At 42.3% G+C, this 18,395-nt stretch overlaps 1 protein-coding gene and 1 long non-coding RNA gene across 8 annotated transcripts in view; one reads left to right on the top strand and one right to left on the bottom strand.

Annotated features, from left to right (window-relative positions):
• Window positions 1-16,567, bottom strand: part of TRPM6 (transient receptor potential cation channel subfamily M member 6) — a 167,325-nt gene extending 150,758 nt beyond the window's left edge. For 3 of the 7 annotated variants that reach the window (XM_032290901.1, XM_032290904.1, XM_032290905.1), the window contains exon 1: window positions 16,202-16,566. In XM_032290901.1, coding sequence (XP_032146792.1) covers window positions 16,202-16,219 — 18 coding nt within the window. In that variant the 5' untranslated portion in view covers window positions 16,220-16,566. Of the gene's footprint in view, window positions 1-16,201 lie in introns of all 7 variants that reach the window. The other 4 variants (XR_004272629.1, XR_004272630.1, XM_032290908.1 and 1 more) reach the window with 3 other exon arrangements.
• LOC116559801 lies at window positions 10,322-10,669 on the top strand. Its single transcript, XR_004272631.1, has 2 exons — window positions 10,322-10,492; window positions 10,548-10,669. It is a non-coding gene; the product is annotated as an uncharacterized LOC116559801 (long non-coding RNA).
• Window positions 16,568-18,395: the final 1,828 nt, after the last annotated feature.

Here is an 18,395-nt window from a genome sequence, read left to right as displayed (position 1 = left end):
AAAGAAAAGAAAGAAAGAGAAAGAGAGAGAGAGAAAGAAGAAAAGAAAGAAAGAAAGAAAAAGAAAGAAAGTGATAGTCTGTTTAGCTCTGAATGTCACAAACTTCAGTATCTGCTTTTGTCCCTTTTACCCAGAGAGAGAAGGGATGGTAGGAGAACCCATGTGCATTCACAGAACCCCTTTTTTATTACCAGCACTTTACAGTGTAGCAGCACAGTATAGGACATTTCCCAAAGTATGTTCTATGGATCACATAGCATATGAAATGCTCTCAGTAAAGTATCTGCTAAATTTAAAAGAGTTGAAAAAATACTGAATTCAATTAAATAGATAGGGAACACCTATAGTATCTCATTGGATGCCCCATGGGGAATAAAATATTCCTGAAACGTAACATTGCAGGGATTTTCCTAATAAGCTAACTGAAAAGCAAGTACCTTTGAATACGTGGGTCTGCAGACATCTACAGTAAGCAAATAGGAGTTTGGGATAAAGGGTAAGAGTAAATGTAATTGTGGATAATGGGCATTCAATAAATCAGCTCAAGCTATAATAAAACGAAAAAAGAAAGGGAGGAAAAACAAGGTAACACTGCTTTCTTCTGTTTTTACAAAATAATAGTTACAATTGTACAATTGCTTCAAGCAAACCCTCTATCTATAACTGCGTGCCTAAATTGCCACATAGGAAAAAACAAAACAGATAGTTACAAAGTTATAACTGTAACAAAGCTGCACTTAGTTCTTATCTAAGTCTTCACTGTATCATTCATAGGATATGCTAAACCAGCTCCTGGTTTTTCTAATAGATAATATTGCAAATGGCACAAAATCCAGAAGGTACATCAGGTGATACAGGTGAAAAGTTAAAGTTCACTTCCATACCTGTTCCCCGGCCATGTAGTTTCCCTCTCGAAAGTTAACCTCTATTACAGTCTGTTGTGCGTTCTTCTAAACATAGTTGATGTGTTTACAGCTCTATCCTCCAACAAATTCTTACATAGATACAAGCAAATTGTACACGCTGTTCTGCACCTTGTTTTTTTCCTGATTAATAATGATATGTAATAACCTTACATGTAGATTTGCTTCATTCTATGAGGCTGACCAGCATTCCCTAATATGGAAATCCCATAATTTACTTAGCCAAGCACCTAGTTGTGTATATCTATGTTATTTTTCATCTTATGCATCATGCATACAGCATAGCTTTCATGTTCATGTATATCTGCAGAATATACACCAGCAAGTAAAGTTTCTAAGAACTCAGATTTCCACATTCCCCTCCATAGAGAGGTACCAATTTATAAGCACAATATATGACTTATGAGCAATTTTTTTTGAGAGGGGTCTGACTCTATTGCGCAGGCTGGTCTTGAACTCCTGGGCTCAAGCAGTCCTCCCACCTTCACCTCCTGAGTATCTGGGATTACAGGCATGTGGCACCATACCCAACTCAATAGCAAATTTTTTTTTTTTTTTTTTTTTGAGACAGAGTTTCATTCTTCTGCCCAGGCTGGAGTGAAGTGACATAATCTCAGCTCACTACAACCTCTGCCTCCTGGGTTCAGGTGATTCTCCTGCCTCAACCTCCTGAGTAGCTGGGATTACTGGTGTGCGCCAACAAGCCCAGCTAATTTTTGTGTTTTTAGGAGAGAAGGAGTTTCACTCTGTTGGCCAGGCTGGCCTTGAACTCCTGACCTCAAGTGACCCACCCGCCTCGGCCTCCTAAAGTGCTAGGATTACAGGCATGAGCCACTCTGCCCAGCTGCAACTTTTTTTAAATAGTGACAGAGTCTTGCTATGTTGGCCAAGATAGCCTTGAACTCCTGGCCTCAAGCAATTATCCTGCCTCAACCTCCTGAAGTGCTAGAATTACAGGTGTGAGCCACCACACCCAGCCAACAAAAGCAGCTTTTAAGTATTAAGGAATACAGTGAGATGCGATCTCACTTTGTTGCCCAGGCTGGTCTCAAACTCCTGGCCTCAAGCAACCCTCCGACCACAACCTCCCAAGTAGCTATGATTGCAAGTGTGAGAGGCCATGCTTGTGAGCTCTTTTTGAGATAGGGCTTCTCACTCCTGTTACCCAGGCTGGAGTGCAATGGCGCAATCTCGGCTTACAGCAACCTTTGCCTGGTGGTGCTCAAGCAATTTTCCTGCCTCAGCCTCCCAAGTAGCTGGGACAACAGGTGCACGGTACCACACCCAGCTGAGAGAGAGAGAGAGAGAGAGAGAGAGAGAGAGAGAGAGAGAGAGAGAGAGAGTCTGTGTGTGTCTGTGTGTGTGTGTGTGTGTGTGTGTGTGTGTGTGTGTTTTGTAGAGACAGGGTTCCCCTGTGTTGGCCAGGCTGATTTCAAACTCCTGAGCTCAAGTGATCTGCCTGCCTCAGCCTCTCAAAGTGCTGGGATTACAGCTGTGGGCCACTGCATGGAGTCTGATTCTGTCTCTTAAATACCTCTTGTATCTGCCTACCTCCTGTATCTATATTGCCACTGCCCTAGTTAAAATGACCATAAACTCAGGCCGGGCGCGGTGGCTCAAGCCTGTAATCCCAGCACTTTGGGAGGCCGAGGCGGGTGGATCACGAGGTCAAGAGATCGAGACCATCCTGGTCAACATGGTGAAACCCCGTCTCTACTAAAACTACAAAAAATTAGCTGGGCATGGTGGCGCGTGCCTGTAATCCCAGCGACTCAGGAGGCTGAGGCAGGAGAATTGCCTGAACCCAGGAGGCGGAGGTTGCGGTGAGCCGAGATCGCGCCATTGCACTCCAGCCTGGGTAACAAGAGCGAAACTCTGTCTCAAAAAAAAAAAAAAAAGAGAAAAAAAGAAAAAAAAAAAAAAAAAATGACCATAAACTCTTGTCTACATTGCCTCCCAGGCCTTTCTGCTTCCAATTTGCTCTTCAATCCATTCTCTATAATAAAGCTTATAACCTTTTAAAATAAAGTGAACAAGTCATTATCACATAAAATCTTCCAAGAATTCACCATTATCCTTAAGATACAGTTTTGAAGTCCTTCACATGCTTTGCAGTGCACTGCCTATCACATCCTAGGTGCTCTGGCTCCTACCTGAACTCTTGCTCTTCCCTGCCTCCATCTCTACATACTAAATACATTGAGAAACTTTGAATTCTCTGAATTCACCTACAGTTATTCTCTACACACTGTTCTCTCCACTTAGAATACTCTCCACTTCCCTCCTTTCTCCACCAACTTAGACACCGTGCCTCCTAGAAAACCTCGGGAAACTCTCAAGTCTGAGTCAGGACCTCCTTCCCAATGTTCTCTGAGCCTGAGTCTTCTGTGCTTATCCCCTGCCCTGTACTGGCATGACCTAGTTAGACCCACTATACTCTACATCTTCAAAGACAGTGAGCTGTCTGCAGGACAGCCTGCAGAAGATACTGTATTACATGGGAGAAAAAGAAAATGTTGTGCGCTCCTGTGCATCACATATATTAAAATTGGAAAGGAAAATGTTTTGTGACTGTACAAACAAATATTATAACTCTCCAGAAGGGAGAAATTGTCTGTTTCTCAAAATATATTTGATCAAGGATTTTCTCTGGGGGTATTACAGACTTGTTTCCACAGGATGCAATTTCTGGAGACTTTCTTTTTTTCTTTTCTTTTTTTTTTTTTTTTTTTTTGAGGTGGAGTTTAGGTTTAGTTCTTGTTGTCCAGGCTGGAGTGCAGTGGCGTGATCTCTGCTCATGCAACCTCCGCCTCCTGGTCTGACACAATTCTCCTGCCTCAGCCTCCCAAGTAGCTGGGACTATAGGCATGCGCCACCAAACCTGGCTAATTTTGTATTTGTAGTAGAGACGAGTTTTCTCCATGTTGGTCAGGCTGGTCTCGAACTCCCAACCTCAGGTGATCTGCCCATCTCGGCCCCTCAAAGTGCTGGGTTTACAGGTGTAAGCCACCACCCCCAGCACTCCGGGGACTCTTTTCTAAGAAATTTCCAACAATTATCAATTAAGAATATCCTCTCCCCTAAATAATTTACCTTAAGATTTTTATCTTAATCTTTGAGGGGTTCATCTTAACTTAGATAAAGATTTTTTATTTTAACATTTAGAATTTTAAGCTTTTTAACAGAAAAAAAAATCTTTTAATTTAAAAGATCTTAAAAATATTTGAGATTTTTATTGTAACTTAAAAGATTTAGGGTAGGGTACCGGCAAGTCTTTTATTCAAAAAAAAAAAAAAAAAAAACCCTCATATTCAACTGATTTCCCTAAAACTTTAAGAGGAAGATGTTTTAATAGAATTAGGGCAGTCCAGGCTGGGCACAGTGGCTCACGCCTGTAATCCTAGACTTTGGGATGTCAAGGCAGGCAGATCACCTAAGGTCAGGAGTTCAAGACCAACCTTGCCAACATGGGGAAACCCTAACTCTCCTAAAAATACAAAAATTAGCCGGGCATGGTGGTGCATGCATGTAATCCTAGATACTCAGGAGGCTGAGGCAGGAGAGTCGCTTAAACCCAGGAGGCAGAGATTGCAGTGAGCCAAGATTGTGCCACTGCACTCCAGTCTGGGCGACAGAGACTCTGTCTCAAAAAAAAAAAAAAAAAAAAAAAAAGAATTAGTGTGGTCCAGGAAGTTGAGACTCAGAAGTCTGTCCGTGGGATATCAAGAATCCTATGAGTTAACAGAGGTTGGCAGATATGATGCTATCATTCGATAGGCTGAAATTTCCCAACTTCTCTTCCTTGCTGGAACACATGAGATTCAAAGTTCCAGTGTTGTTTAGAGACTGCCTGCACTTTCAGTTCAATTCAGGAAGGAAAGGAAGCACAGCTGCCCACATGATGCCTTTCTTTAAGTCACCGAGGAGCGCAACTCCAGAACAGGTTTCCATTTTCACTGGATTTTGATTCTGAAGAAGTGTCTTTGGTATTTAATTTCCTCTGATATTGTAAGGTGAGAAGAAATATATTTTATCCATAAGAAAGAGACTTTGAAATGTCCCAAAAAAGCAATCATAAGAGAGATTAAACAAAAGCAAAGCAGTTTTTCTTTTCTTTTTTTTTTAAGAATGTGTCACTCAAATGCTCATAATATTTTGTAATTGTATTTTTTTTTTTTTTTTGAGACAGTCTCGCTCTGTCACCCAGGCTGGAGTGCAATAGTGCAATCTTGGCTCACTGCATCCTCTGCCTCCCGAGTTCAAGTGATTCTCCTACCTCAGCCTCCCGAGTAGCTGGGATTACAGGCATGCACCACCATGCTCAGCTAACTTTTTTTTTTTTTTTTTTTTTTTTTTTGTATTTTTAGTAGAGTCAGTGTTTCGCTGTGTTGGCCACGCTGGTCTCAAAATCCTGACCTCAGGTGATTCGCCCACCACAGCCTCCCAAAATGCTGAAATTACTAGGCATGAGCCACTATGTAATTGTATTATAAGAAGGAATATTTTACTTTGGCCACTTCTAGTTGCAAACCCAGGACACCAAATAAACAAATAATTATTAAAACCACCATCATCATCTGTATGTTAGAGAACAAAACTGATAAAACACTGGAATTCAGAAATCTTGGCCTGCATTATACAGCAGCTCTTCCCTTCAGTTAAACTTGAAGGAGGGCTGGGTATGGTGGCTCATGCCTGTAATCCCAGCACTTTGGGAGGCCAAGGTGGGCAGACCACCTTAGGCTAGGAGCTGGAGACCAGCCTGGCCAACATGGTGAAACCCCAACTCTACTAAAAATACAAAAATCAGCCAGGCGTGGTAGCACATGCCTGTAGTTACAGCTACTCAGGAGGCTGAGGCAGGGAAATATCTTGAACCTGGGATGTGGAGGTTGCAGTGAGCTGAGAGTGTACCACTGCACTCAAGCCTGGGTGATAGAACTTGACTCAATCTCAAAAAACAAAAACAAAAAAAAGAATAAAGATGCGGCCTATAAAGTCTTATGTCAATAATTATTCCCTCCTAGTTTGCCTTTCTTAAGACTGTCTTAAAAACACTAGTTAATTTTAGAAAGATTTTAAAATTTAAAGACTTTGGACCCCATTCTCTCTACTTGCTTGATCTTGGGGTGAAAGAACAAAAACTGCTGGGTAAGGACAAAAGTTAAAATTTGATTTCTTTTGTTTTAAAATCCCTCTAAAGCAGACACTAACAGTGGTGACAAAGGTTAGAAAGGATTAACTTCAACAGGCCAAGGATCTGTGAAGTACCCTGTGAACTTAAGCTTATCTAAGAAGAAAATTCTCAACAGGTACGGTGGCTCATGCCTGTAATCCCAACACTGAGAGGCTGAGACAGGTGGATCACCTGAGGTCGGGAGTTCAAGACCAGCCTGACCAACATGGAGAAACCCTGTCTCTACTAAAAATACAAAATTAGCTGGGCGTGGCGGCGCATGCCTGTAATCCCAGCTACTCAGGAGGCTGAGGCAGGAGAATCACTTGAACCTGGGAGGTGGAGGTTGCAGTGAACCGAAATCAGGCCATTGCACTCTAGCCTGTGCAACTATAGTGAAACTCTGTCTCAAAAAAAGAAAAGAATAAAATTCTCTTTTTTGGGGAGATTACAGGCTCAATTTACAAAAACTTCTCGGCCCTTTTAAAGATCAATACGAGGCCGGGCGCGGTGGCTCAAGCCTGTAATCCCAGCACTTTGGGAGGCCGAGGCGGGTGGATCACGAGGTCAAGAGATCGAGACCATCCTGGTCAACATGGTGAAAACCCGTCTCTACTAAAAAAATAAAAATAAAAATAAATTAGCTGGGCATGGTGGCGCGTGCCTGTAATCCCAGCTACTCAGGAGGCTGAGGCAGGAGAATTGCCTGAACCCGGGAGACGGAGGTTGCGGTGAGCCGAGATCGCGCCATTGCACTCCAGCCTGGGTAACAAGAGCGAAACTCCGTCTCACAGGTGAAATCCCGTCTCAAAGATCAATACGAGATATCTACTTACCCCACAAAAAGAAAGATGTTTTCATATTCAAAGGCCAACCTGGTCTGTAATATATTAGCTGCAGGGTAACTATTTATTTTTTTTTATTTTGAGAAGGATTTTCACTTTTGTCGCTCAGGCTGGAATGCAATGGCATGATCATGGCTCACTGCAACCTCTGCCTCCCAGGTTCAAGCAATTATCCTACCTCAACTTACCAAGTAGCTGGGATTACAAGCAGGCATCACCAGGCCTGGCTAATTTTTTTTGTATTTTTAGTAGAGACGGGATTTCACCACGTCGGTCAGGCTGGTCTTGAACCCCTGACCTCAGGTGATCCACCCACCTCAGTCTCCCAAAGTGCTGGGATTATAGGAGTGAGCCACTGTGCCCAGCCAGGGTAACAATTTATTCAGCACTTTCAATGTGCCCACCTGGACAATGTAAAACATTTTGTTTATTAATGCACTTAAATTGCACAAGTACCTGGGTGCAGTTATTAACCTCATTTTATGAATGAGGATACTGAATCTTAGGTTGAGTAATTTCCCTAAGGGACACAACAGCTCATAAAAGTGACATCAGGATTCATATACAGACAGTCTGATTTGAGTTCATTTCCTTAGCAACTTCACTTTACCATCACTTACCCACAACACTTGTGCTAATACCAATCCCTGAAGCAGTATAGTGTTTTAGGGTTGGCCAATCTTTTTCCTGAATATCTGATCATCACACAGATCTGGTACATAATAATAATGGGTGAGACCAAGTATATAAAATGCCCTGAAAAACATCTGCCACATAGCATATTCTCTATAAGAAGCCTTGGGCCCTTAGAGATACTGGAAGGGTCATGAACTCTTAGAAACTGTATACTAACTTTTATGTGGATGTGTACATTTTCCGGGAGATAATCTGAAGTGCTGGATCAAAAATAAGTGCCACACAAAGGATCTACATAGTTCTCCAAAGAACGAATGGCTAACAAGCCCATGAAAAGATGCTCAAAATCATTAGTTATCAGGGAAATGCAAAACCATGAGGTACCTCTTCATACCCGCTAGGAGGCTATGCTATAATCAAAAGGTCAGACAATACAAAGAATAGGGAGAAACTGGAACTATCATGGATTGCTGGTGATCATATAAATGATAGAGTTGCTTTGGAACAAATTCTCGCAGTTCCTCAAAAGGCCAAACACAAGAGTTACCATATGGCCCAGAAATGTGACTCCTAGGTATTGCCCCAAAAGAAATAAAAACATACGTCTACACAAAAACTTGTATACAAATGTTTATACCAGCATTACTCATAATTGTCAAAAAGTAGAAACAACCTGAATATGCATCAACTGATTAATGGACAAATAAGATACGAAGTAGCCACAGGAAAAAAGCCCCTGGACTCAAGTGGGCCATGGGACTAACATGGGGAGCTGCCTGGGGACCGTGTGATGGCATTGCTCCAGAGAAGGAGCTCACAGAGTCCCACACACACTATGGATTCAAAGCAGCTACAGCAAGGTGCCATTTTTAGAGCCCAGTGCCCCCCCCCCCCCGCAGGCTGCATCCTGTCCTGGGGCCCAACAGCTCTGCATCTTCACATCCCTGCAGCCTCATTGACATCCCCTGCCCACAGCCACCTCCACTGCTTGCTGCTGCCTACAGGGCCAAACCATGAGCCATTAGCAGTGACCCCACCATGCTCAGTATTGGGGTCACCACACATTTAAAAGTGCCCTGAGGAAAGGCAGCCTCATTGAAAGCCACAATCTGGAGCAAAGTTAGCTTTCCTCTGCTGCCTATTTATAGCTGCTGCCGCTGAAACAACTCTGCACTCCCCAGCAGCAGGGCCACAACGTAGCCGCTGCCACCCCAATTCAAGCATTCTGCGAAGGGGCTGGAGATCACCTCTCCTACCACGGCCAGTGACTACAAGCACCATAAGGGGCCTGAGGAGAAGCCCACCCTGCCCAGCTCCAGCCCACACAGTGCTGGAGCATACTATCCAGGGGGCTAGAGATCACCTGCCCCAACCACCACAGTTGGCACCTGAGCATTCCTCCCAGGAGCCTGACAACAGACGCACCCAACCTGCCACTACCACCACGGCTGGCACCCACACATACCACCTGCAGGCCTGGGGACTGACCCACCTAGCCCATCATACCCACTGCCAAAACCAGCATGGGTCACCTGGGAATCAGAGGATTGTCTCACCACCGCTACTGTCATCACTCACACCACCCACACTGTCCAGGGGCTCAAGGACATACCTACCTGCCTATCCCACCAGTGCCACTGCCAGCACCCAAGAAAGCCACCTGCAGGCCCAAGAATCAGCTCACCTGGCCCCACTAACACCAGTGCCAGCATGTGCCACCGAGTGGCCCACGAACTGGCAAATTCAGCTCACTGCTATCACCACTGGGGCCCAAGGACTGGCCCACCGTATACCCCCATCCCCAGCAAAACTTCACCACAGCCTCTACTAACAATCACACCCAAAGCCACTAAGCAAATCTCAGACACTGCTGACACCATTTACAGCTGAGAAATCATATAGACACTACACTACTGCACACACCCAGAATCAAAGCCAAAGTGCCCTACCTAAACACCAACACATAAACAAAAGATGGGAAGAAGGCAAATGGTTAGGCCAGATGCACAGATATCAATATAAGGACACAAGAAACATGAAAAAGCAAGGAAATGTGATTTCTTTTTCTTTTTTTTTTTTTCTAAAAAGAAATAGATTTCTTTTTCTTTTTTTTTTCTAAGTCACCATTGTCTGTAAAAGGTATATCCAGCAATAGATTTCAATGAAGAAATTCACACAATCCAGGAAAAAGAATTCAAACTAGTGGCATTAAAGAAGCTCAGCCAGGTGTGGTGGCTCATTCCTATAATCTTAGGAAAGGCAGCCTCATTTAAAGACATAACTCCCACACACATATTTTCACAGAAGTCCTCTGTGCTGATTGTTGTGGTGTAAAAGTAGAAAAGAAATGAGTGTTTTCCCTGACACAGACAAAAATAAAGAAAAAATAATTTAAAAGAATAAAGTCTACGTGACATATGAGGCACCATAAAACAGCCAAATATTCAAAATTTTGGGGCTTTAGAAGGTGAAGAGAAAACAAAAGGAATAGAAAACCTATTTAATGAAATAATGGCTGAAAACTTCCCAAGTCTAGCAAGATATTTAGACAACCAGAAACAGGAAGCTCAGAGATTGCCCAAAAGATAAAATTCAAAAAGATTTTTTCCAGGGCACATTATAGTCAAACTCAGAGAATTCTAAATTCTAAAAACAGCAAAAGAGAAATGTCCAGTGATTTATACATGAACCCCCATCAGACAGACAGCAAATATCTCAACAGAAACTTTACAAGCCAGGAGAGAAAGAAATAACATATTCAAAATTCTGAAAAAAAGTGCTGCCATCCAAACATACTATTCCCAGCAATGTTATCCTTCATAAATAAATGAGAAGTAAAGTCTTTCCCAGAAAAGCAAAAGCTGAAGAAATTCATCACCACTAGATCACTTCTATAAGAAATGTTTAAGTAGGTCCTGTACAGGCCGGACGCGGTGGCTCATGCCTGTAATCCAAGCACCTAAGTAGGTCCTGCACATAGAAGCAAAAGGACAATATCTACCATCATGAAAATACACAAAAGTATAAAACCCATTAATAGGGCAAACACACAAATAAGGAAGAGAAAGTGCTCAAATGTTACCACTACAGATTACCGCCAAAGCACAATGATAAACAATAAGAGAGAAAGAAAGGAACTAAGGATATACAGAACAACCAGATATTAATTAATAAAATGACAGGAATAAGTGCTCCCAGATCAATAATAGCCATGAAAGTAAACTGTTTAAATTTTCACTTAAAACATATAGACTGGCTGAATGGACTGGAAAAAAACAATGACCCTGGCTGGGAGTGCTGGCTTGTACTTTAGGAGGCCCAAATGGGAGGATCGCTTGAGGCCAGGAGTTCAAGACCAGCCTGGTCAACAATGTGAGACCCCATCTGTATAAAAAAAAAATTCTAATTAAGAAAAAAAAGACCCAACTATATGCTACTTGTAAGAAATTCATCTCACCTACAAAGACAGATATAGACTGAAAGTAAAGGAATGGAAAAAGATATTCTATGCAAACAGAAACCAAACACAAGCATAAATAACCATATTTACATCAGATGAAACAAACTTTAAGTAAAAAAAGTTAAAAGAGACAAAAAAGATCATTATATAATTATAATTATATAAAGCAATCAATTTGGCAAGAAAGTATAACAATTCTAAACATATATGCACCCAAAAGGGCACCCCAATATATAAAGCAAATATATATTTTTTAAATTTTACTTTAGGTGTATACTATATCTGGCATTTCTCCCTATGTTATCCCTCCCCACCCTCCCCTACCTCCCCATCCCCCATTGTCTCTCCCCTACCCTCCCAACTGTCCCCAGTGTGTGATGCTCCTCTCCCTGAGTCCATGTGTTCTCGTTGTTCAACACCCGCCTGTGAGTGAGAACATACAGTGTTTGGCTTTCTGTTCTTGTGTCAGTTTGCTGAGAATGATGGTTTCCAGATTCATCCAAGTCCCTACAAAGGACACAAACTCATCGTTTTTAATGGCTGCATAGTATTCCATGGTGTATATGTACCACATTTTCTTTGTCCAGTCTATCATTGATGGGCATTTGGGTTGGTTCCACATCTTTGCTATTGTACGCAGGGCTGCAATGAACATATATGTACATGTGTCTTTATAGTAGAATGATTTATAGTTCTTTGGGTATATACCCAGTAATGGGATTACTGAGTCAAATGGAATTTCTATTTCTAGATCCTTGAGAAATCGCCACACTATCTTCCACAATGGTTGAACTAACTTACACTCCCACCAACTGTGTAAGAGTGTTCCTATTTCTCCACATCCTCTCCAGCATCTGTTGTCTCCAGATTTTTTAATGATCGCCATTCTAACTGGCGTGAGATAATATCTCAGTGTGGTTTTGATTTGCATTTCTCTAATGACCAGTGATGATGAGCATTTTCTTTTGTAAAGTGTCTGTTCATATCCTTCACCCACTTTTGAATGGGTTTGTTTTTTTCTTGTATATCTGTTTTAGTTCTTTGTAGATTCTGGATATTAGCCCTTTGTCAGGTGGGTAGACTGCAAAAATTTTTTCCCATTCTGTTGGTTGCCGGTTCACTCTAATGACTGTTTCTTTTGCTGTACAGAAGCTCTGGAGTTGAATTAGATCCCATTTATCTGTCTTGGCTTTTATTGTCATTGCTTTTGGTGTTTTAGTCATGAAGTCCTTACCTATTCCTATGTCCTGGATGGTTTTGCCTATGTTTTCTTCTAGTGTTTTTATGGCATTTGGTTTTATGTTTAAATCTTTGATCCATCTGGAGTTAATTTTAGTGTAAGGTGACAGGTAGGGGTCCAGTTTCTGCTTTCTGCACATTATCCTACCTCAGCCTCTCCAGAGATGACAGGCATGCACCACCACACGTGGCTAATTTTTTTGTATTTTTAGGAGAGATGGGGTTTCACCATATTGTCCAGGCTGGTCTCAAACTCCTGACCTTGTGATCTGCCCACCTCGGCCTCCCAAAGTGCTGGGATTACAGAAGTGAGCCACCGCGCCCAGCCTGCTCAATTTTTAATGATTATGATTTTATACCAAGAGAAAATGAGAGGTGATTTTATATTTGCAATCTAGGAAAGAAAAAACAAGTTAACCAAAGCTGAAACTGAGCTCAGTTTCATCGAGGAGCATCTCACTATCCCTTTCTATCTCAAAAATAAAAGTTTTGTTCACTGTATATTTCTAGATTCTGGAGCAGAGCTTGGCACATAACACTCAGTATTTGTGACTGGTCATGATGAGAAAATGCTACGCCCATGATCTCAATCGCTCCAGCTCATCTGAACACACTATTCAAGAAAGCACTAATGTGTATTGACATGTAAAAATCTCCAGGAATTACTGTTAAGTGAAACAAGTTACAGATGAATATATACAATATGATTCAATTTATTTAAAAATACATGCAAAGCCAGGCATGGAGGCATGTGTCTGTAATTCCAGATACTTAAGAGGTTGAGGTAGGAGGATGCCCTGAGCTCAGGAGTTCAAGACTAGCATGGGCAACATAATGAGATTCCATCTCAATAAAATAAAATTAAATTATTAAATTAAATTAAAGCACATGCACAAATCAAAATAAATACATCTGTATGTGAAAGCACACCTAAATAATATGCTCCAAATTCAACAGTTTGATTACCTCTGGATCAGAGCGGGAGTGGTTGAGGGGTATAAAGCAAACTTTCTATTTGGATTTCTATTTGTAGTATTTGAATTATTTACAACAAAAAATTATTTTTGTATTGTTAGTGAAAAAAATTTTTAAGGAAAAAACATCTGGACAATTCTTTTCTGTGATAAAGAATCAAAGAAAAAATACATTCAATTCTGTTAACCTTACATATACCTTTTCTTAGAAAGCTACTGGAGAATATGCTCCATCAAAATGATAGAAGAAATCAAAAATGACTAAGGTGTGGGATACAGGAAACAGGAACAAGCATAACAGAGATGCAAAGTGAATCAATCCCCAAACGATGGTGAAGAGAGAGCCCAAGGTAATAGCTGTGTATCAAACATCAAGAGCAACCAGTCTGAACTGGCGAAGCAGATAAGAATTCTGTGTTAGAAACAAAACTGATTAAAATAGCTGTTGCATTAGACCTCTTGAGAGAAGATTTAAACAACTGGAAAAGAACTTGTAATTAAATTGGTGAAAACTCTGCAAACACAGAGACAACTCTGAGAAAAAAACAAGAAAGGGAAAGTAATGATTGTATACTATATAACTCAGCTCTTAATAGCATGTAGGGAGGCATAATAATGTTAGCCTAACAACTAAATATTGACCTAACCAAAAATTATGAGATAACTATATTCAGAGGATCTATAGAAGGAACAGGTAGGATGCATGTAAGTGGCAGTGGCAGGAAAGCAGAAAAGAGTTCAATCCACACATTTCATGCATGAAAGCCAATGCATGATGAGTAAATCTGAAAAACCAAGAAGAGGCAATTACAAGGAATATCTAGAGATATGGATAAAACAGTAACTAGCTAAATAAGATGAACATGATTACTTCTCTTAAAAAGCAAGAAATAGTGGAAGGTTCTACTATTTTCAGAAATTAACTTTATTGAAGTAATTGATTCTGAACAATGAGTGCATAAAACTTAAATAAAAAGCAGAAGAAAAAAAGGCACTACTGAGACTCACCTCATAATATTTTACCTAACAGTGATGGATTTTACAGCAAACAGTTGCCATGTAGACTTCTGATGTGCCACAAAATAACAACTGAGCTATAAGCAGGATGGTCACTTTCAGTTCCAGCATGCTTATGATTCTACCAGAAGTATAATGAAAGTCACTCAGATTATTTAGGCTGTTTATACTGAAATCTCATGATTTAAAACACTGTGAGGCCAGGCACGGTGGCTCAGGCCTGTAATCTTGGCACTTTGGGAGGCTAAAGAGGATTGCTTGAGCCCAGGAGTTCAAGACCAGCCTAAGCAACACAGCAAGACCCTGTCTCAAAAATAAAAATTAAATTAAATTAAAAGTAAGAAATTTAAGGCCGGGCACAGTGGCTCATGCCTGTAATCCTACCACTTTGGGAGGCCAAGGCAGCTGGATCATGAGGTCAGGAGTTGAAGACCAGCCTGGCCAAGACAGTGAAAACCTGTCTCTACTAAAAATGCAAAAAACAGCCAAGCATGGTAGCAGGCACCTGTAATCCCAGTTACTTGGGAGGCTGAGGCAGAGAATTGCTTGTACCTGGGAGGAGGAGGTTGCAGTGAGCCGAGATTGTGCCACTGTACTCCAGCCTGGGCAACAGAACAAGACTCTGTCTCAAAAAAAAAAAAAAAAGAAAAGAAAAAAGAAAAAAAAAAAAATGAGAAAAAAAAAAAAAAAAAAGGAAAAAGAGTGAAGCTATATTTCAGACACAGTATTTGCCAAATTCCTGATAGTTTTGGAGTAGATGTCTTAACCAAAAAATTAACTATGATAGAGAATTGTAAATAGGCAAGATAAAACCAAAATTTGTGGCAAATTGCAACATACTGCACGGTTCTTTCCCTTCTCCTCTGGGATAATCATCTCAAATGCTGTTCATGTCCTTGTCTATCAAGACAAGTTTAATACTATCAAAGGGTACTAGTCCCCAGTTTTTGCCCAAAAAAACAAAACTACTCATGCTAACTCCTACCCCAGATCGTTACCATTCCTGGTGGGAAACATAAGAAACAGCCAGATTCTTAAAGTCAAGGCCAGATTCCAGTCTGGCCAAAATAGCTAACGCTTTATCAGTCCTGTAAGAACCCAAAGCAGACAGCAGTGAAACATCAAAATTTATATACAGGGAGAAAGAAATTGAGTAACTCGTTTCCCACTTTAGCAATTAAAGGTGATCATTTCTCCCTAGAACAAATAATTACAATCATGTGTATGACTAGAACATCCATGTTCTCAGTGTCTTAAAACACTGACCTGAGTTAAAATCTCAAATCTACTTTTCTCCTTTGGCTTCATTTTCCTCACCTGTAAACCGGTGGGGATATAGGAGAGAAAGGATACTTGGACTTTATAGGATTACTGCCAGGATGAAATAATTAAGAATCGCAAATTCTTACAACCTGTTAAATACGTTAGGCATTATTCTAAGTGCAAATGACATACAGCATTTCATTTCATCCTGAAACTGCAAATCGTATTATCCCATTTTCCAGATGAGAAACCCGAAGCACAGAGGTTAACTCTCCCAAGATCCCAGGTGGTGATGCGGGTGGGATGCTAATTCAGGCCACCGGGCTCCAGAGCAGGTGCTCTGATCAGAGCGGGCTGAAACGAGCTAACGTTTGCTAAGCAGCCTGTACTACTCCTGAAATACAACGTGCTCAATAAATGATGTTTATTTTTCAAAGGCAGTGTGAGAAAGTCCAGACAAAATAGGCGAGACCAAGGAATGCCCAGGATCTCCGCTACTCTCCCAAGCGTCTCCCAGCGGCCAGAAGCGCCCTTCCTCTCCAAGCCCCCAGAACTTCCTGTTGCGCCCCAAGCCAGCGGTGGAGGAGCCAGCGCTGGGGCTTGAGGCTGCAAGTACCGGCGGCGCCGCTTCGGGGAAGGAAGCGGACTGCGGCGGAGGGGGCGCTTACCGTGACCAACGCTGTCATCGCTCCGGGACTCCAGCACGCGGCGCACGCGGACGCGCACGGCCGCGGAGGGGCTGCAGTCTGGGCACTTCTCCAGCCGTCCCGGAAAGCCGCGACCCCTGGCTTGTCAGGGTCCCAGTCTGCGATCCGCGCCCCTGGCGGCTCAGAAATGCACCTTCTCCCCTCCCGGTTCTCGGCTCAAGCCACCTCCCAACTCCTTTCCCGCTGGCTCGGAGCGGAATCACAGAGCTGCCTCCTCTTCCGGAGCGTTTCCCACCGCCCCAAGCGGAACCCCCGACCCTCACTAGGTTTCCACTCGGACACCAACTCCGCTACAGCCGCATCCCAGCTCTTGGAACCGGCGCTGAGGGACCTGCCCTCTAGCAGCGTGCATTACCTCAGATATGATAACCATCTTTGGGCGGAGACCAGAGAACTTGAAAGCTGGTATTTCGTAAATCTTAGCTATTCTAGATCCTCATTAGCTGTAGTGTCCCTGGCCCCACCTACTTCTAGCTAAGGCTGGGGCTCAGATCCAGTGAATCGCCTAAGGTCCTTGCTTCCCGCCAGCGCAGCAGCCTAAGCTTACCTGCAAGTGCTCCAAGACAGGTTGTTCTTTCATTTTTGGTTTGCAGGCCCTGCTCCCAAAGCCCTGTCTGAGCTTTTAACTGTGGAGGCAGAAACTCTGGGCTCCACCTCCACACGCTGCCTTTTACAGCCCAGTGAATTTGTCACAATACCTTTCGGCTTCAGTTACCTAACTGCCTAAAAAAGAAAGGAGGTGACTCCCACCTTCCTTCGATAATAGAAGTATAATGAGGATCAAATGGGATGGCTACTGCCATCACAGACATACTTTGCATCCTCGACCTCCCAGACTCGTGATCCTTCCACTTCAGGCTCCAGAGGGAGAGTAGCTGGGACTACAGGCACACACCTCTGTGCCTGGCTGATTTGTTTTTTCTAGAACAGGGACTCACTGTGTTGCCCAAGCTGTTCTCAAACTCCTGGACTCAAGCGATCCTCTTGCCTTGGCCTTCCAGAGTGCTAGGATCATAGGCGTGAGCCACCATGTCCAGCCTAGACAGTCTTGATTAAAGTTGTGGTCAGTGATTTGGGGTGGATCCCAGTGTGTTGGCAGCGGTGCCACAAAGCACATAGGCAAAATGTTGCTCACATTATTACAAGTGTAATTAACAATGCTAGTCATTCATCCCTGACGACTAACTTAAAATTAGGGACACCTACTCATTTAGTTAATTATGAATTTTTGCCTAGTGAACTCACACTTACAGTTTATAGGGTTTTTCTCTCATTTCTCAATGTGGTTTTAATGAGCATTTCTTTGTTTATTGGAAAATTGGAATCTCTCATATGTGTATTAGCATTTTGTTGTTTTTCTTTTTGTTGTTGTTGCTGTTGTTGAGACAGGGTCTAGCTCTGTCACCTAAGCTAGAGTGCAGTAGCACTGTATCGGCTCACTGCAACCTCCACCTGCTGGGCTCAAGCAATCCTGCAGCCTCAGCTCCCCCAAGCAGTGGGACTACAGACAGGTACAAGCTACTACATCTGTCTAATTTTTGTAATTTTTGTACATATGGGGTTTCACCATGTTGCCCAAGCTAGTCTCAAACTTCTGAACTCAAGCGATCCACCTGATTGGGCCTCCCTAAGTGCTAGGATTATAGGCCATGGTCATTTATTGTTCTTCTATGAACACATTTTATTGCCTTTCCTCTACTTAACCCATCTCCTTTAAACAGTTAATTTGTAAACAAATAACAGGTTCTGAAGCTCTTCTAAGGCAAGTAAATCCTTCTTGATCTAAGTCTTCCGTACAGTTTTTTTTTCCCTTCCCCACCCACCCCCATACAGTTTCTTTGTTAGGTCTCTTACAGTGCCAGGGTCAGGGAGTTCTCAGAAATCTGCAGACTCACCAAGAAGACTAGCCATTTGGAACTCAAGATTCTTAAGAAGACTACCATCTTCTAGTTTAATCTCTTAGGTAAGTCCACATGTTAGGATGATCATATATTCTTTTCAGATCAAGCTTCAAGGCATTTTGAGCCTGAAATACACGGGCAATTTGAAGTGCTTTAAGGCATTGGATGTACTAGTTTACAAGCTGTCATTGGTTCCCAAGCTGTATCAGAAGCATCTGAGGCATTTGTCACAAATGCAGATTCCCAGGCTCCAG

This window comes from Sapajus apella, unplaced genomic scaffold, assembly GCF_009761245.1.
Source record: "Sapajus apella isolate SASKATOON/1434 unplaced genomic scaffold, GSC_monkey_1.0 scaffold24, whole genome shotgun sequence".
Classification (NCBI taxonomy): domain Eukaryota; kingdom Metazoa; phylum Chordata; class Mammalia; order Primates; family Cebidae; genus Sapajus; species Sapajus apella.
This window is presented reverse-complemented; position numbering and strand designations above follow the sequence as displayed.